Source organism: Thalassophryne amazonica, chromosome 14 (assembly GCF_902500255.1).
Source record: "Thalassophryne amazonica chromosome 14, fThaAma1.1, whole genome shotgun sequence".
Classification (NCBI taxonomy): Eukaryota; Metazoa; Chordata; class Actinopteri; order Batrachoidiformes; family Batrachoididae; genus Thalassophryne; species Thalassophryne amazonica.
The window spans coordinates 91,031,749-91,052,661 of record NC_047116.1 but is presented as its reverse complement, the minus strand read 5'-3'; the positions used below and the strand labels follow the sequence as shown (position 1 = coordinate 91,052,661).

The 20,913-nt window shown below is 40.9% G+C and overlaps 1 protein-coding gene across 3 annotated transcripts in view; it reads right to left on the bottom strand.

Annotated features, from left to right (window-relative positions):
- Window positions 1-665: 665 nt before the first annotated feature.
- The window catches only part of LOC117524565 (neurexophilin-2-like), a 75,883-nt gene continuing 55,635 nt past the window's right edge, over window positions 666-20,913 (bottom strand). For all 3 annotated transcript variants that reach the window (XM_034186373.1, XM_034186372.1, XM_034186374.1), the window contains one exon: window positions 666-1,920. In XM_034186373.1, coding sequence (XP_034042264.1) covers window positions 1,174-1,920 — 747 coding nt within the window. In that variant the 3' untranslated portion in view covers window positions 666-1,173. The remainder of the gene's footprint in view (window positions 1,921-20,913) is intronic.

Sequence of the window (20,913 nt, the reverse complement as noted above, 5' to 3'; positions counted from 1 at the left end):
AATCCAGTGAGTCAGTTTTTTGAGTGTATCACACAAACAAATGACTCAATGGATGAACTCAATTCAATTATGTGCAGGATTTCCATCTAATAAATATATGTAATCCCAACTAAATTAAATTAAATTATCTTGTATGGATGTGTTTTATTTGATTATGGGCTATATATATTTATTAGATGGAAATCCTGCACATAATTGAATTGAGTTCATCCAATGCATCAGTTTTTTTGATCCCAGGCTGAAAACAGTCTAAAACTGTTTGATTCATGATGTTTTTTTCTGTTTGACTCTGTTTGATTCCTGCTCTCACAATGTGGAATGTCCCGTTGTCCACATTGTGAGAGCAGACAACGCGGTTTATGGATGAGCGAACACAGCTGCTGTCATTTGTTTACCATCCAGCGCGGCGGTATACTGCCTGCTTCCAGGTTTGACTATGTCTCGTGCACAGCCTCCGTTATCTCCTACAGATATTGTGGATGACAAGTCACAATGAGCACAGGGCTGGCTCAGTGGAATGTCTCACAGAGCAAAGCAGGAGTCCAGATGTGGGCTTATGTGACATATGTCACGGAAATTGAAACTGAGCCATTTCAGGACTAAAGTTTTATGCTTTACATTTCTACATTTCAGTCACAGGATTGTGGGATGTTGAGGGCATTTAACATGAGACCTATGTTTAAGTGTTAAAAGTACATAAAACCAATTGTCACAATATGACTCCTTTAATGCTATCATGATGAATGCATATTTGAATTTCTTACATTCTTTTCCCCATAAATGACAGTTTTAACACCTAGTTTAGAAGAAGCCAGTGACATACTTCTAACAGGGAGCCTGACCACCTGAAGTGAAGCTGCATATAAAACATCGGGATATGATACTAACTGCCAGTGCTTTGCACAGAATTCGCACCCTTCTGATGGGCGGAGTCACATATCTATCCCAAGTCAACCACGAGAATGATCCCAGTCTGGCTGCTGAACCTTACACCTTGTGATGATATGCAAAATTTTTATTAACGCGCCAATTCCCATGAAAAGAACATTGCACGTTCTGCAACAGCTTGCAGGTTTTTAAGCATTGAGGGACTCTGAGTTTAGAGAGCGATTTGATATATTTACAGGATGTTAACTAAAGAGAGAACACGCTCGATGCACACTAATGATGGGGTCATCCTGTGGAGGAGTAGGGCGTGTCACTGTGGTAATTGTAGTCGGGGCAAACTTTCTGCACCAGTTTATAGTCCACGCTGTAAAATGCGATATAGATGCATATGACTTTGAAGGGCTTGGAGCACAGCCAGGACACGTGGCTCTGCGTCTGCTCCTGGTAGCACACCTTGGACGGGTCAAAGCTGCACAGGGCAGTCTTCTTGTTGCGGTCCGTCTTCTCGTACTCAATGCGACAGTTGAACGATTTGGTGTCTTTGGTCTCCAGCGTGGACTGCTGGGCGAGCTCAAACTCCACCACCTTGGATGGCGGCACCAAGCTGACCGACACGTTCCCCAGGCCGGTCGAGTTGTGGCGGAAGTAAACACTGAATGTGCCGTTCCCGTGGTCCACGATCTTTCCTGTGATCAGCAGGTTGAGTTTGACCGTCTTGATGTTGGAGTGGAAGTCCCCCCAGCCGAACATCTTTTTGAATTTGCCAGTTTTGACAATGGGCCGGCGTTTAGTTCTGGCCTGCACACTCTGGACATCTGTCTGGTTAGATAACCAGTCCCAGAAGTCCTCCATGTTCTGTAAATATGTCATCTCCCTCATGTTGCTCTTGAACACGGGGGAGCTTCTGGCAAATAAACGCAGGGGGTTGAGGATTCGCGGACTGGCCCCTGTGGGAGAAATCCTCTGCTCATTGTCGCCGTCCTCCCACTTTATGAGCTCCGTAGCGGCTCCGCGTACTTTCCTGCATGTGACCTTTAGAAAAAGCACAACACGGGCAGAAACAAAAGCAGCCATTAGTGACACAAATCATACAAGCTATCATCCATATATTTTATATTTTACAACTTGAAACCAGTGAGAGTTTTAAGCTCATGGAAGTATTTTTCTGGTCTTTCAACATACAGTAGTGTTCAGAATAACAGAAGTCCTATGTGACTAAAAAGATGAATCCAGGGTTTGAGTATATTTCTTATTGTTACATGGGAAACAAGTTACCAGTAGATTCAGTAGATTCTCACAAATCCAACAAGACCAAGCATTCATGATATGCACACTCTTAAGGCTATGAAATTGGGCTATTAGTTAAAAAAAAAGTAGAAAAGGGGGTGTTCTCAATAATAGTAGTGTGGCATTCAGTCAGTGAGTTCGTCAGTTTTGTGGAACAAACAGGTTTGAATCAGGTGTCCCCCATTTTAAGGATGAAGCCAGCACCTGTTGAACATGCTTTTCTCTTTGAAAGCCTGAGGAAAATGGGACGTTCAAGACATTGTTCAGAAGAACAGTGCAGTTTGATTACAAAGTTGATTGGAGAGGGGAAAACCTATACGCAGGTGCAAAAAATTATAGGCTGTTCATCTACAATGATCTCCAATGCTTTAAAATGGACACAAAAAAAAAACAGAGACGTGTGGAAGAAAATGGAAAACCATCAAAATGGATAGAAGAATAACCAGAATAGCAAAGGCTCACCCATTGATCAGCTCCAGGATGATCAAAGACAGTCTGGAGTTACCTGTAAGTGCTGTGACAGTTAGAAGACGCCTGTGTGAAGCTAATTTATTTGCAAGAATCCCCCGCAAAGTCCCTCTGTTAAATAAAAGACATGTGCAGAAGATGTTACAATTTGCCAAAGAACACATCAGCTCGCCTAAAGAGAAATGGAGGAATATTTTGTGGACTGATGAGAGTAAAATTGTTCTTTTTGGGTCCAAGGGCTGCAGACAGTTTGTGAGACGACCCCCAAACTCTGAATTCAAGCCACAGTTCACAGTGAAGACAGTGAAGCATGGTGGTGCAAGCATCATGATATGGGCATGTTTCTCCTACTATGGTGTTGGGCCTATATATCGCATACCAGGTATCATGGATCAGTTTGGATATGTCAAAATACTTGAAGAGGTCATGTTGCCTTATGCTGAAGAGGACATGCCCTTGAAATGGGTGTTTCAACAAGACAATGACCCCAAGCACTCTAGTAAACCAGCAAAATCTTGGTTCCAAACCAACAAAATGAATGCTTCGCAGATGTGAAGAAATCATGAAAAACTGTGGTTATACAACTAAATACTAGTTTAGTGATTCACAGGATTGCTAAAAAAAGCAGTTTGAACATAATAGTTTTGAGTTTGTAGCATCAACAGCAGATGCTACTATTATTGTGAACACCCCCTTTTCTCCTTTGTTTTACTAATAGCCCAATTGCATAGCCTTAACAGTGTGCATATCATGAATGCTTGGTCTTGTTGGATTTGTGAGAATCTAATGAATCTACTGGTTTGAACTCTGAGAGTGTTTACACATGAGAGAAAAGTGAGAAAATGTTCATGCCTGATTGAGAAAGTGTATAAAGTGGTTTTACAGGGTTTTTACAGCTTTAAAACGTCTATAATAATTGTAAAAAATAACGCTGACTACGTCGCGGACTTCGCTTTTTGCGGGCTATTTTTAGAACATAACTCCCGCAATAAACGAAGGACCACTGTAACACTTTTTTGATTATACTACAAAACAGTTAATACGATGGTCGCTTTTGACGCTCTATTGGCATGCGTCGTGATTGGTGGAGTTCTTTTTCTTTGCCGTCTTCCTGGCTTCCATGTCGTAAAATGAGGGTGTGTCTGAAGCGGAGTCTGAATATTTATGGGCGTGTTTATTATAATTACGATTGTTTTCACCCGCCGCATTTATCAAGGTCACGTCGGGCGTATGCTGGAAATGGGCAGGTGCGTACTGCTTGATACATGTCACGGCAACTTTGGTGTACTTCAAATTTACACCGTAAATTTACGCCACAAGTGCGCAACTTTGATACATGAGGCCCAATAAGAGCCTGTATTTCAAAATAAAAGCCTGTGAGGTTGCTGCAGACCTGAGAGAATTCATCAGTCTGTCCCTCCTCTAACTCTGAAAAAAGAGAATTGTGTCTCAACAGTGTTTCACACAGGTTAAAAAAAAGAAGAAAAAAAAAAAGAAATTTGATCTTGTGAACACTGTCACAGTGCAAATATAAAACTTCAGTTATTTTTACATGGAATATTGTACTGGTTAAACAGCTGCAGATAAGCTTATCAACAGCAAAAATTAATTTTAGAAAATTGAAGACAAGTGAAAACAGATTAAACCTTCAATAAATACTTTCATAAAAGCCAAGACATTTTTCTGTCAATACTTAAAAAATACAACACAACTGTAAACAGATTTTCCCCAAACGTCAGCTGTCCTCTGTGTAGAGTACAAACGACCATATTTTGAACCTGTGGTGCCCCGTGGGTCAGTGTCCTAGTAAATACATACAATACAATGCACGCAGGTTCTGCACCGTGAATTTCAATATTTGAACTAATGAGAAAAATCACAACTGCACAATTCCTTATGCAAATTAAACTGCACTGATGTGTGCTAATAATAATAATACAGATACTGTTGGGCTCATAAGTAATTGGACAACAACCTTTCCCCTTTTTTGTACTTTATCCTCCTTTAACATTACACTGGAGTTGAAATGTGCTTGTTCATGTAAAATTTTACCTTTAATTCATTTTACCACAAATATTGAGGAATTACAGCCCATAAGAAATTTGTCAAACTAAATATTACAATTACATTAACAATGACATTACAATAACATTTTCTTTTTTTACATGCAACTCAGGAAGTGAATACATGAATATTTGCAAGGCTGTGAATATGACTGAGTCTTGACTTCATTTACTTCAATCATTAATTAATATAAATAGTATGGTACTGTGCCGTGAATCCAGCCCAGTCACGTTTTTTTTTTTTGTCCTCCAGTCACAAAATGATTCAAATTTTCATGACAGTTTTTTTTAACTCACTATTCCTAACCCTACTCCAACCCCCAACCATAACCTTAACCATAACCTAACCCTACTCCTTCCCCTAACCCTACCCATAGCCACCCCGACCCCCTGCTGCACTTTTAATTTCGTGCAGCCACCACAGAATGAATTAGAATGAATTTGTGCTGACGTGATGAAAATTTAGCACTTTTTGTGACAATATGATGAACCAATACAAGTAGATTCATGTATATTTTGTACTGCTGAATGACGAATGAATTGGGTAAATCTGTCTGGAGGAAGCAGTTCTCAAAAACAGAGTGACTGTGCAAGGAAGCTCCCGAGGGAAGCCATCAAGACACCCAGAAAATTCTGTGGCTGTGAATGGAGAACCTGTGCACAGTGAAACTTTTGTCTGTTGCATCACCAGTTGCAGCGTCATAGTGGAGTGTCACAGAAAAGGATTTTCGTACAAGAAAACAGATCGGATCATGACTCAACTCTCCCATGTGCCCTTCGGCAAAATGTAGCTGAAATTTCATGCCTTCATTTTAAGAAAATCCTCCAATCACAGCCACAGAAGCCTCAGGCGACAATGAAAATTCCATGGATTTAATACATGAGCTGCTCTCAGTGCAGTGGCGCTATTCTTAGTTAGCGTATGCACATGAACTTTGATCTGTGCGGCTCCTGACAATATAATATCCTTCTATGTGCTAAGTGCTAATCCAGACGCTGCAATGAACTATGATCCCTGCTTGTACCTCAAAGCCTTTTAGCTTCAGGAGTGATTCCTGGTCCACTCCAGATAAAGCTTTAATAATTCACAGCAATAAGCTTAGCTCGTTTTTATTAGTAATTAGTAGCGCCGGCTTTCCCCGGGCCTGGCTGCAGGGATCACTGAGAAAAGCAGATGTTGAAAGCACAGAACGGCAGCTGTTTGAAATCTCTCCGAGCTCCGGCGGACTACTTCCAGACTAATTATAATTTCGCTGTAAGCTTAAGCGAGGCACATGTGTACAAAGCCGACAAAGTAGGACTGTCGACCAGACTTTGTCTGACACATTACGCCACTTACATCCCTACAAACTTTACATTCATGGTATAAAACTACGATCTAGATGAAGATGACATCATCCTCCAGATAAATATTCACTTTATTCTGGGCATTAGGATGCAAAAGACAACGTTAAACCAGTTCAACCTTTTATTTATTGTGTTGTAATTTTTGGGGACATTTTCATGACATTGAGTCGTCTGCAGTTTTATCGTTTCCTGGAACAAAACAGCATTTAAGACAGTTGACTTTGTGACTCAATAAAATGATTAAAGGACAATTACTGGCTGTGTTGTGTGTTTCTGCACAATAAATAGTGCACATGATTCATTACGGGGAGCCATTTACTGGCAAAAACACCCAAAAGTGAAAAATTCTGCCCTAAAACAATATTTCTACTGGTTTCAGTTTATTCTGTCATGTTATTAAAATCATCACATCACACAATCTTCTTCTTTTTACAATAATAATAATAATAATAATAATAATAATAGCAAGAAAACTGCCCGTAAGGGCAATGGAGACAACTGTAAGTTGATTGTTCGCTGTCATAAGTTAACTTCTCAAATGAATTAACAGTCAAGACCTTGCTGCACATTTGAGCAGCTTTTGTCACCATCTAGTGGGTGATGTGAGCATTTCAGTGCTCCTGTATATATCCTATTTGAAACCCAACATTCTGTTAAAAAAATGTGTAAGAAATTTCAACTTTGAAAGTTTTATGGTTCTTGAGTTTTAGGACGTGGATATTTTTGACATACCAGATGGAGGGATGGAAGGACAACAATTTCTCTTGATGGCAAGCACAGCTTAAAGTTGTGAATAATGAAAGCAAAATGCAATACATTAAAGTCAAACCATCAGAAAATGAAATTATATTGACAAAGAAATGAGACTGAATGCAGAAAGAAGAAAAACAACAAAACTTGATGAAAGAGGGACAATCATAAAACAGAAGGGCACTCATTGGAGCACATACCAATGCCTTATATCCTAATTACTAATACATGATCTTCATATTTGTACTTTAATCCTAATCCTGACCATTGATTGTGGGCCAAACATTTGATCCTGAGCTGATCAATGACCTTTGATCTACTGATTAGTAATCCTTGATCTTTACTGCTACACGTTTATCCCTACCACTGATATTTGATCCTGAATTAAATGTGGCCTTAGGGTTGATGTTAATATACACCAGAATTTAATGGGCTCTTCCTTGGCCCATGCCCCACGCTTCCAGCAAGTTGCATTACAATTGGTTCTTTAGATTTTACATAACTGTTTCAACAAATAGCACAAGAAAAAAATTAATTAGGCAAGGCTGAGCAGAGGTAATAAAGTCGAGGTAATAAAAAATAAAATGAATAAATAATAAAAAAAAAATTGTAAAACTAACAAAAGATATATCCCCTGCTCTACCATGCTAGTTGCTTGCATTTACTGTAAATTAGGAAGATGTGGAAAATGTAAATTTAAAAAAATGCAGTGATCTTAAATTTACTTTTACTGCTATTTATTTACAGATAGTATGGACCCAAACCATTTCATGTTTCATGTCAACCTCTTTTCATTTATTAATATGATAATATCAAATAATGCATTCAATAATGCATTTCTGCCCTACAGCACATTCCAAAAAAAAAAAAAGATATGTCACTTTAATGTTGACATTTCCATGGTCTTGTTACAAAAACCAAACAAAAATCAAAATATGTTGACTAGCTGATTACCCACCACAGGGTGGGTTTGATTCAGAAACTCAAATGAAAACTGTATCTTCACCAACAAAGCTAAAGCTATCACCTCCCACCTCTCCCGGATTCTACAGAACTATAGTGTTCAACTAAAGAGACAGCTGCTATTACTACGACTGTTACTACTATGCTCCTGTTACTTGCAAAAATGAAGAGGTAAAAAGTTCAAAGGATAAAGAAAAGTATGACACCAACCTTTGTAGCACTACTACTAAGGTGTTCAATAGCCTGTGTAACTCCCCGTATGTCAAGGTTTATGTGTGCCAAGGTTGGTTCCATTCCATGGTGCCATTTGGACAGAAAACGGATACACACACACACACACACACACACACACACACACACACACACACACACACACACACACACACACACACACACACACACACACACACACACACACACACACACACACACACACACACACACACACACACACACACACACTCATTTTTGTTTGTGGGGTATTTTAAAAATCTAATTACACACTAACTGAACCAACTTATTGAGAAGGTTGTGCCACAATGTAGACAATTGTAAATGAATAAATCATCTATAACAGTGAGTCTCATGTGATTTGCGTTTCTGTGAAACTGAGTGTGTTTCACATTCAGCTGCATTCATCATCGTAAACTCTGATATTCTCTTGAGCTGTAACTGAATTGACAGGAGTTCCTCGCTGTTGTGAGTTCTTCACTAAAGCATGTGAAGCACTTTTAATTGCACTGAAACTCTGATATTATTTTTCCTGTGTCTGGGAATCTCATTAAGTCAGTAAAAGGTCTCAGGTTCCACAGTAACGTGGAAGGTGAGCTGTATGTTCTGGATCTGAGTTTGTCTGATTAGTTTGTTATCGCATGTATTTGATCCTGGTCTTTCACACTCTTGTTGTCGTGGTTACAGGACAGTCACGTGACAGTCATTAGAGTCAGGTGAAAAGAGTGTGAAAAGAAATGACTCCAACAAAGAGAGGTGATTTAAAAAAAACACCTGTTTACCTCAAATGTGAACATGTTAAGAAACACTTAAATGAAGTGGTACAGATGAAGATTTTCATACAAGAACACAGGTCAAATGCAGACTAAAGTCTCCCATGTGCCTTCTGGCAAACTAGGCAGAAAGTTTCTTCTTGTTTTTAAGAAACTCTTTCTTTGTTTTAAGCTGTCTGATCAGTGATGTAACAGACAGAAGTTGCACTGTGCACAGTTTGTCGAACTACAGCCACAGAAACCTTTACCATCTGCACAGTTTTCACATGGGTCCACTTCAAATCGGAGTTGTTGGATATCTGAATCAAATCTGATCTGATTTGTCCACATGATATATGGCAAGTGACCAGGTTTGATCTGTGTGTTTGTGCGGCAATTCTCTTTTAAAGTCTTATTTCCATTGGTTGCTATAGTAATGATGTAGCACCCAGCAGAGAGAGTGGAAGCGAGCGTGGAGCAGCATATGTGGAAAAAAAACAAAAAAACAGAATGGGATGTGATCTTAACTGCTCGCTCCATCTCCTCATACCAAAGCAGAACCAGACTCACTTACACCACATGTATGAAGGCTGACTGACCCAGAATGTAAAGTGATCTCTTCAGCCTCTGCCCTGTTTCGCTCAGACTTGCCACAGCAGGTCCGTGTGTTGACTTGGCAAAAGTTTTATGCCAGATGCATTTGCATATTACACAGAGACCCCCATGAAAACTTTGAAGAAGTCAAAGGTCGCTGTGGCTGTGATTAGACAAACTGTGCAGGGGTGGCCTCGAACCAGTACCCTTCCACTGTGGACGCAAACGCACTTAACTGCTTGGCCACCACCCCTGACTGGCCCAGGATGCATCTGTGATTATAAAGTCTGAAAGACACTGCAAGCATTGTGTCAGACATGCGACACACACACACACACACACACACACACACACACACACACACACACACACACACACACACACACACACACACACACACACACACACACACACACACACACACACACACACACACACACTCTTCTGTGACCATTTTTTTTGGACATGAAAATTCAATAAGGTATGTCTTCTATAATACATTCCAATTCTAAGGTAGAATTCTATTAGTGTATAATGAGGTATATCTAAAAAAAAGAAGAAGAAAAGTAAAATAGAGTAGAGTAGAGCCCCTTAGGGCCCTGTCCCACTGGGGAGAAGATTAATCGCGCATGAATGGAGTATACAAATTACGGGCATTCGTTGTTGTCCACAACATAAATGGCCAAAAATGACAAATGTCCCAGTATGAATTACAGACATATTAATAATATATAGCGAATATATGATGAACAATCATGGTTATATAACGCATGTAGTGAGGAAACTGATCCGACACATCAAGATTATCACGGCAGTATTACGGGTGTATTATGAATGCATCGCGCACGTGTTGCGCGTGCATGGCATCTACATTGTGGTCATAAAAGAAGTGCACTCGGGCCATCAGCATCACTATTCACACCAACAATACAGGCTCTGGAGCATTTGCTGGACTTGGACAAGTTGATCACAGAGTGTTGTCATGTGAGGGTTAACTGTTCATGAGTTTGGGGAGCGGGAGGGGGGAAGACACTCGGGTTTTTTTTGAGAGTGTCACAGAAAACAGACTTCAGCGTAAGTTGTGGCTAAACAGCAACTCTTCCTTTTGTTGGTGTTAAATAAAAGTCCTGGATTGCAGCAGCTACGTCTTTGTGGATCTACACAGTCGGACCGGCACTGACTGGCAGGTATGTTGCTTTCTGCCACATATAGTACTTTGGGTTTACGTGACGTGTTTGTTATGCATTCACAGATTGTCCGCAAATCAGCTGAAAAGCAGATGTAATAAAAATGCTTTATTCATGGCCAATCTGTATGCATTCGCTACAACATATTTTAGTTTATGATGTGGACATGATGGGCACGCAATATATCTGTTTTACACACTGTCCCAGTCCGCTGCCAAGCTTCAAATCCCCATCATTTGCGGATATCAGCGGTTAACGGCAGATATACAGCACATAGAGTGAGTATGTACTGTGTATGAATTGAGTATGTATGGAGTATGTAAGGCAGATGTCATCCGCATTCAGATTTTTGAACAGCTCAAAAATCCTGGCTGCGGACATGCATGACTCTGCAGATGATCACGGACTGTTCGGATGACGGCCGACTCATACAGGCATGTTACACAGATATTGCGGCTGTTTGGCAAATATGGGCCAATTTTGTGTGCAATCCATACGCAAATCCTCCTAAATGCCACTGGGACAGGGCCATTAGGTGCCTGGTCTTGAGAACCAGGAATGGTAGGTTGAAAAGCTTTTTTATCCCATGGGAACTCTCCCTACCCACCCAAGCAGCTCAAGAAAGTGGACATCATGCATATAAGTGATATTTACACAATAAGGGTAATAAACAACATATACAAGAAATATAAGCTTTTGCGTGTGCGTGTGCACACGTTCTTTATCTTTTTTCTTCTCCTCACTGGCTCATTCATCTGAATGATGTCTGTCACCTGACAGCACGTCCCCGTAAGCACATCTTACTGTATGTTGAATGTTTTTTGAAGTGACCAGTGAGCGAATTTATTGGGGCAGGATGAAAACTGACCAGAGCAGGCAGAGATAATGAGCAAAGGGGTCTGCAGTGGCTGTGAGCGGCAGGAGGACATTACACCTCTCACAGTGCAATGTTCGCCCTGTGAGCGTTACGTGGCGTGAAGAGTCACAGACATAAAACACACGCAGAGTCCGATCTGAGCGTTCAAACCAAAACACATTTGAATCTCATTTCAAGCCATCTAGGAGTTAGGACTTGCAACATAGAATAGATTAAAATTGGATGTTTACTGGCAGTCTGTACAAAGCCTTGGTGACTTCCTGTTTCCCAGTGACTTTTGGAACAGCCAATGCCAGTCAGATTTAGCAGACAGTTCCACGTTGTCTGCATTTCTTCATGATTGATGTAAATGAAGTCAGAACATACCCACTCACATCATCTTCAACCGCTTAGTCCAATGCAGGGCCACAAGGTGCTGCAGCCTATCCCAGCAGTCATAGAGTGCATGGCAGGGTACACCCTGGACAGGACAACAGTCTGTCGCAGGGCCACATATAGACAAACAAATACATTCACGCCTGCACAAACACCTAAGGACAATTTAAAGTCTCCAATCCACCTAACCTGCATGTCTTTGGATGTGGGAGGAAGCCAGAGCATCTGGAAAGACCCCACGCAAACATGGGGAGAACATGCAAACTCCACACAGAAAGGCCACAGCTGGGAATCGAACCCATGACCTTCTCGCTGCGAGGCAACAGTGCTGACCACTAATCCACCGTGCTGCCCAAGACATACCCAGTGACTTGGAAATGTTCATGTATCTGCCCATTGCCTTGTTTTTTTTTATAAAACTAGCTGTAAAAGTGATCATGTGTATGAACAGAATGTGTATATTTAGTTTGAGGGACTGTGTATAAAAATAGCCATTGTTTCTAAATGGTAAATGTGATATTTTTCATTCAAGTCCTTGAATTGAATCTAAAAGTCTACAATACAAGCGCACAGTGGGCCTCATGTATCAACGTTGCGTACGGTGACATTTGAGCGTATATGGGGTGTACGCCAAAATGGCTGCGCTACTTGGCATTTATCAATGTGGTCGTTGGCGTACGCTGCGCTGAAAATATACACCAGGTCGAGAGGTGGCGTAAATTATACACCAAAATAAACCAGCGCTGGAATCCACATAAAAATGAAGATGATCAACATGATAAACAGTGCCATTATAGAAATCAATGCATATGTTACATAAATAACACTTTCCTGATTATACTACATAATAATCAATACAAATCCCGCCTTCGCGGGATTGTCATGGAGCACGATCCGTGGTCACAGCGCTGCTCGCCTTTTTCTCCAGACTTCGAGCCTGGAGCCAGAGCAGCGCTGAGCTTAACTTCATGTGGTGTGATCGTTTTAGACTATGAAATTGATAATAACAACTGTAGTTTCGTCATTCCCTTAATTCGCCCGTGCTGCAGCCAGGTTTTCTTGTCTCCATTCGGTTGTCACAATAAAATAAATACAGAAATACATTTAAAAAATAAAGAAATCTGTCAGATTAGGCATGTCTTATTAATTGAGTGAGCAAATATCCACGTCAAGAATTATTGACATGTGAAAAGAGAATACAGTGGTCCGTCGTTATAACGCCGTTCACCTGTCGTGGCCTCGGAGTCTCGCGGAGTATTTAGTCCAATTTTGCATGCCTTTTTTTTACAGTGTTCTGTGTTCTGCGTATCTGTTTATAAGAATCTTGTTGCCCAGAAGAAAAAAGCGCACCAACAACTACTCATAACTGTGTTTGTCACACGGAAACAAACACCTGCTGCAGCCAGGTGTGAGTGGAAAAGGCACAGCGCCAGGACGCAGAGGCCCGATCTGTGAAATACTGATGAGTCACTATTAATAATTTCTTATGTGTCCGACCTCGTTCATTGATTGTTAAAATTAATTCGTTAGTTCTAAATGCCATCATAATTATTTATAGGAAAATGTTCTATTTTTATTTCTCAAACAAAGGTTTGGGCCTGAAAACAGTTTGGTATTATTTTCCTACTAAGGTTTGAACTTTGAGAGTGTTTACACACAAGAGAAAAGTGAGAAAATGTTCATGCCTGATTGAGAAAGTGTATAAACTGTGTAGTGAGGGGTTTTACAGCTTTGAAACGTCTATAATAATTGTAAAAAATAACACTGACTACGTCGCGGTTTCGCGTATTACGGGCTATTTTTTAGAACGTAACTCCAGTGATTAATGAGGGACCACTGTAACACTTTATTGATTATATACTACAAAACAATTGATACGACAGCCGCTTTTGACGCTCTATTGGCACGCGTCGTGATTGGTGGAGTTCTTTTTCATTGCCGTCTTCCCGGCTTCCATGTCGTAAAATGAGGGTGTGTCTGAAGCGGAGTCTGAATATTTATGGGCATGTTTATTATAATTACGATCGTTTCAACCCGCCATATTTATCAAGATCACGTCAGGCGTACGTCAGAAATGGGCAGGTGCGCACTGCTTGATACATGTCACGGCGACTTTGGTGTATTTCAAGTTTACACCGTAAATTTACGCCACAAGTGCGCAACATTGATACATGAGGCCCATTGAGTGTAAAATTTCAACTCTACTGCAGTGGTGTAAACTTACAAAGACTGTGTCCCTGTTTAAATACTTATGGACCTGACATTATCTTCTACTGTTATGGTCAAAATTATAGTACTTATGAAAGTTTATAATCTACACCAATCACCCTGCATTTACAGGGGCCACCAGTGTTGTCAAAGTAACTTTGAAAAGTTACTTTTTTAGTTACTGTTTTAGTTGCTTTATGCAGTAACTTTATGCAGTTACTTTATCAGAATCTGCCAAAAACTTGCAACTAAAAGTAATGTCACTAATAAGGTAACTAGTAATCTAACTTGGTTACACTTAAGACTGAGCAATCAGTAAAATAACTAATAGTTACTTTTCTGAGTACTAAATCTTAAAAATAACCAAGTTACATTATGAGTTACTTTATTAATTACATTCAGCAGCTGCTGACAAGTTGTCCGCAGCTGTTAATGAAGTAAATGTATAAAATAACTAATGAAGTAACTTTTCAAAGTTACTTTGGCAACACTGGGGGCCACATGGAGCCCAAAGCCTCTTGATAGTGGGCCGCTTCCCCAGCACAGTTGTATTGACCCGGCGACCCCAGAGCAGAGCTTCTTTTCTCAGTATCGCTGAGGTTTCAAACAGCAGTAACACCTTAATGTCATGAAAAGCTCAACTGTTTGAGGGCCTTGCATTTGTAATGTGAAATCGGTGTTTCTTCTACGGACAGTGCACCTGGTCTATCTATCAGCTCTCACGCCGTTTAATTAAGACAGTCACTCCTTGTAAACATGGATGGACGAGGCGCTGTTGCAGTGATTTTCCTCTGTGAACCACATTCACAGTCGTTTAATTGTCAGTACCCCCTCAATGATATTTAGTAATAGCTCAGGCAAAGTCAGTTGTTAATTTGACTCTTAAGCGATCACGAAAAGCAGACGAGAACGTCTGTGGAGCTGCACGGGCCCGATGTGGACATTTCTGTTCCGCTGTGAGCGCCGGTAAATGTCACGCTGCATGGCTTCAAAAGTGAGAGCACATTTTGTCTCTGACTGTAAAACTCAGGTGAGCTTTGTGTGGACTATTACAGTGTAACAGGATTGAGAGAGGAGTTTAAGTAAGATGAGCAATTGGGGAAATCGCTATGACAACAAGGGGGATCATGAGAGGGATATGTAATACTCAAATGCCCTGAGAGAGATGAAACGCCGACAACTTGATAGCTTCCACTGACGTGTATGTCTTTCTCGCAGCATGTACGTACACACCAGCACACCTCGTTCTTTTTGGCGGAAGTGGTTTGTTTGATGAAGAAAAAAATAAAACGAAGAGTAGATGGGATCCTGCACAATGAGACACTCTGGAAGAAAGAAAAAATGACAAGGTCTGGTGAAGGAGAATCTACAAACGCTTAATTAAGATTTGTTAATCGGCGCCTCTATGCTAGAGGCGTTTTAGGGCAACTTGAAACAAGACGTTATTATGATAATAACCTCAGACTTATGGAGCTGAAAACGCCAGAACTCATTCCAGCAGACGAGACAAACCAACATCTTCCTGCTCTGTAAATCCTGAACAACAGTACGATTTAAATGCAACGAGCGTGACACAATGAACACAGTAATTAGAAAGATATAGTACTGTATCAGCGCGTCGGAGTGCTCCGGGCTGAGCATCAGCCCACCCCCTTTTCGAAGAAAGTTGGTAAAACCTTCAGCCTAAATTAATTTTTTTTATTAAACTTGATTAAACACCCACCCTAAAACAAATTAATGTTGTGACTTCAACACATCGTATAAAGCAGAAAATAATGAGTTTTCATGATGTTTTTCCTCATCTCTTCCGCATCTTACCTGTGACTACATCAGTGTGCGCTGGTAGTGGAAGTTTATATTGGTTTTTTTTTGTTTTTTTTTTAAAGACTCTTGTGCAAGAAAACAGGAAGTTTTCCAGGACAGTGGCTACCTTTTTTGAAGGTTAAGGCAGAATTCTGCTGTGATGGTTTTTATGCTACTGACATGAGCAAGTAGCTTAACAATGACTGGACGTCGACGGTCAAGTTATGACAAAACAATCATCTGGAAAGTTCTCTGTCTGATGTCTGCTCAAAGTTTTGAGCATGTGCATAACGTTTCAGTGGGCTCACCAAACATCAGCTGACAAGGAACACATTTCCTGAATAAGAATAGGACAAAAACAAACACAAGTAAGTGAGTTATTTGTGATTTATTCTTTATTTGTGATGAAATCAGATATTTTATTGAAATGGGTGTTCCAACAAATGTAATATTGGCCATATCTGAGCATCAGGCCACCCCCTCTTCAGGCGGAATTGTGTGGGGAACGCCCTGGGCACTGCAAAGTGCAAATACAGTATATATTTTTGCTTAGCACAGAAATAAAGAGAGAATGAAGAAGTGTCTGTTTCAGCTGCATTCATACAAAATCCTTTCTGTAGGGTAATATGGATTGGGACAGTGTTGTTTGAGTTTTAGAAAAGAACCACTGTTAAACAATAATAGAAAAATGGTTTATTTATCAGATTTAGAAAATTTAGGTGGAACAAAATGCTCTCTCTCTCTCTCTCTCTCTCTCTCTCTCTCTCTCTCTCTCTCTCTCTCTCTCTCTCTCTCTCTCTCTCTCTCTCTCTCTCTCTCTCTCTCTCTCTCTCTCTCTCTCTCTCTCTCTCTCTCTCTCTCTCTCTCTCTCTCTCTCTCTCTCTCTCTCTCACAGAACACATTCAGTGTGTACTTCACTCAACCAACCCCCCACCCTCCCTTTGTAATGTGTTATATACAAAATCTTTTCTGAAGGGTTGTGTGGAGGCACGCCCATGTTATTTGGGTTCTCAAATGTAGTTGTAATACTAATCAGAAAATAAATTTTCATTTCTTTGATTTAGTACAGTTGAAGTTTGCCTGTCATACCGCAGGTGGCAGACACATCTAGGTATGTGACATTGCACTGGCAAAAAAGTTGCTTTTTTGGACTAATCTGTTGCATCAAAGATTTTTATGAGTTTTGCCCCATTATAATACCCTTAGAATTTGAGTTCCAAGATGATAGGTTTAATTGTTTTTGAATAATTGTTTTAAGCTATACTGGGTGGATTCACCTTATCTGTCTGTCTGTCTGTCTGTCAAAGACTGACCAACCGACTGACCGAGCTACAGTGCATCCAGAAAGTACTCACAGTGCTGCACTTTTTCGACATTGGATGTTACAGCTTAATTCTAAAATGGACTAAATTCATTTATCCCTCAAAATTCTACTCACAACACCCCATAATGACAACATGAACAAAGTTTATTAAAAAAAACAAAGAAATCACATATACATACATTTTCACACCCTTTGCTTACAGTCTCAAATCTTCTTGAATATGATGCCACAAGCTTGGCACAATTATCTCTGGGCAGTTTTGTCCATTCCTCTTTGCAGCACCTCTCAAGCTTCATCAGCTTGGATGGAGAGGGTCAGTGCACAGCCATTTTCTGATGAAGTTGGGACATGCCTATCTCGGCTTTCAATGCTTACCAGTCCAGTAAGTATCACAGAAATTGTGGAGAGCTGGGCTTGTCCTAACTTGTCCTCTGACACGCTGAAACGGAGGTGTTCCTTTGTCTCGCTCAAACAGCGAATCGGTCGTTACGCACGAAGCCTCCGCGCGGCTTTCCATGACAAAATCTCTTGTTAAAAGTGAAATCTGCCAGAAAATGGCTGATGTCCAGCTCTTGTGATAACCAGAGAAAGTGCACACGATGGTCTCGTATCCACAGAGCCATCAGCTTAGAAATGATCTGCCGTTTTCTGCCTCGTCGTCGCAGCTCGGAGCGCCGAGTGTCCTTAAAGGGGTCCTTAAAGCTGTATTAACAGACCTTATTCTCTGTGAAGCCCGTAAAATTTTCACTGAAAGCCAGATAAATTTTTCAAATGGTTTCCAGGTGCCAGTCTCTAACAGCTTCTGAAAAAATTCTGATGGAAAAAAGTCCAAATCATTCCGCCATTTCCAGACAATGAAAATCCGATGAGGGGGCAGGACCACTCCTTTCACAAGGCGTGCTCACAGGCGAATGACATCACCGACAGGCGTGGAAAAACTCACGCATGCGCATGAGGGTTCAAGCTTGTCTGACGTAAAAACATATGAATCAAATCCATATAGTTTTAAAAAAAAATAAAAACATCCGTTACTTTATTGACAGACCTCGTATATATGAACTAATTGTATTTTACAGAGTATACATTCATTCATTCATTCATTTATTTTCCCATTATTATTATTATTATTGTCCCATTTACTCCAATGAAATGTCTGAGGGGGAGCTATCCCAGCAGTCATAGGGCGTGAGGCAGTTTATACCCTGGACAGGACACAAACCTATCACAGAGCCATATATAGACAGACAAACTCACTCACGCACACTCAGAGTACATATGGGAATAAATAAACAGATAAATGAAATATTCAGTTAAAGAAACACTAATTAACTGATAGTTGATTGTTTTTTGGTCTGATACATCTGCAGTACCCGTCGTACATGCGGGGTCTGTGCTGCAGCATGTGAATGTGCATCTAAAAGACGTAAAAACAGACTTTTGGGTCATTCACCCTCGACTACATCCTTCAGTCTAACTGCCACTTACAGGCAGGCCTCTCCCATATCAGAGGAAGAAAAATACACTCTCTTATTTACACTTGTTGGGTAAATTACCTCTTTACTGTACATCTCCAGCCTTTTATCTTACTTCACAAGTGATTACTGCGCTAGATGGTGTTGTCGAATTCTTTTACATGTGTCAAAAGTGCAGTCGCAAGTGAGTTAAAAAGAAAAAAGCTGTCTGTTTCTCCACAGCTTCTTTGAGAGATGAACTGCGAAATGGGATTTCATTAAAGCGTCGCCTTCTTCCGCTACTTTTGAAAGAGACCTACTTGTGTTGGCTCATTTAAAAAGGATGCAATGTAAAGTGTGCTGAGAATGTTCATAATGTATAATGTCTGAGTTTTTTTTCCTGTCACCTGCATAAACCCAAGAAAACCTTCCTGTTTAAAAAATAAGGACAATTAAAGTACTTTTGAGTGTGTGAGTACAGATCTGTGCAGTGTGACAAACCTGACAGCAGCACAATAATCATCTATAAGATTGTGACACGTGTACTGTACACGGTATTTAACAGCATGTCACTCATATCCAGAGGTATTGGTGGGAGTTGAACACTGACACGGTCCTGATAACAGCCACACAGTCAGTCAGGATGAATTAGCCTGGACATTTATCTGTAATGAGTATTATGGAGCTGGCTACTTCCTTGTCCCGTGGGTAGACATATCTTTTAGAGGCTTGACATAAAGGTAATTGCCACAGTGACCAGAACTAGCCTCCAGAAAGTTATTAAGAAGCCAGCAACATCTGGCTCCTGGATGATCTGAAGAGATGCTGTTAAAACACATTTTCAGCGAGCAGCCGGTGACATTGTGCTCAGCAGTGATGATTTCTGAGCCGCGGGCGAGGCCGCATGATTGCATTGATGGCAGCAAAAGGAATGCGATCCTTCTCGCCCCCAAACGTGTCGCAGTTGACAATGTTGTTCCCATTCACGAGTTCAACGATGTTCCGTTTCTCTTAGCTGCCATCACTGCGTTCTGCATTTTCGTAATTGTAGGAACAAGCTAAAATAATGTTTTGGGGGTTTTAATTTTTGCATTTTTCATGGCTGATTTTTTTTTTTTTTTTTTTTCCAGCACGTAAGGTTAGAATATGCATTTGGGGGAAAATTGGTTTCAGGCATTTTCTCTCACAATAAACAAACTGGGCAATTAACCTGCTCATCAGTGCACGCCGAGCAGTTCCAATCATGCACTGGACTGTTCTTCATGGATTTATCTGTGCAAATTGACCTCACTTTGGCAGTGCAATTCATTTCTCTGCTAATTTTCTGCATCCAAAGCTTCATTAACTTAATGTGTTTCTACGTAGTAAAAATCTGGATATCCTTCTGAAATTACACCAGAGTTTTTGGGGGGTTTTGAGGGTGGGGGCAACACCTGCTATATTCGAGGTGCTCAGCTACTGGCTGGACCCGGATTGAGTGCAGCATCTTGCTTTCGTGCACTGAACATGACAAGCAGCCTTGCTTGTACTGAGACGCTCCCTGCCTGCATCCCCGTCTCCCTCGTCCTTCCCCCAGTCATCTTCCTCCTGATGTTATGGGGCATATCATTTGTAATGATTCACACCTAGAGCTGGTTTCAGGAGAGCAGACCCCGGAGGCCCTGAGGCAGCCCAGAGCGAGAGTCTACATGCTGCTGAAGAATAGATCAGTACTCCCATCGCTACAACAGCATCACGCTCCAAAGCCATCACTTTTAATCAGAGGCTGTCCATGAAAGCACTTGACAGGTGCTTCAGTATTGTGGTGGATCGCAACAGCAAATGCACACTTGGGGCACCTAATGGGTCATGCAGGGCATCAGTGTGTGTGTGTGTGTGTGTGTGTGTCTGCGTGCGTGTGCATGTATGTGTGTGTGTGTGTGTATGATACCAACTCTACCCTGCAGAATAATCTCTGGGCCATTTCACCCAGGCCGGTTTGACAATGACTGTTCAACAGGCATCGTGACAGGACAGAATGAGTGATTTCATTCATCACTTTTGCTGATGATTTTTTTTTTAATTTGTATTTTAAGAAAAAGAAGCACAGAGGTGACACGGTATCACTATGTGAGTGGTAGACACTTCACACAGGTGGACTATGTCTTAAGCAGGAGACGTGAGGTATTAACAGGGCAAAATGTAGTTAGAGACATCTGGGAATATACGTAGGAGCCACACGTCACCTCATCCATCGCATTGAATCTCCTGAATGACAACAACCCGAACAGACATCTGCTCTATCCCCACCTTGCAAAATTAGCAGTCTATCTGTCACAGTCATGTGATACACCGTTGGCCCCTTG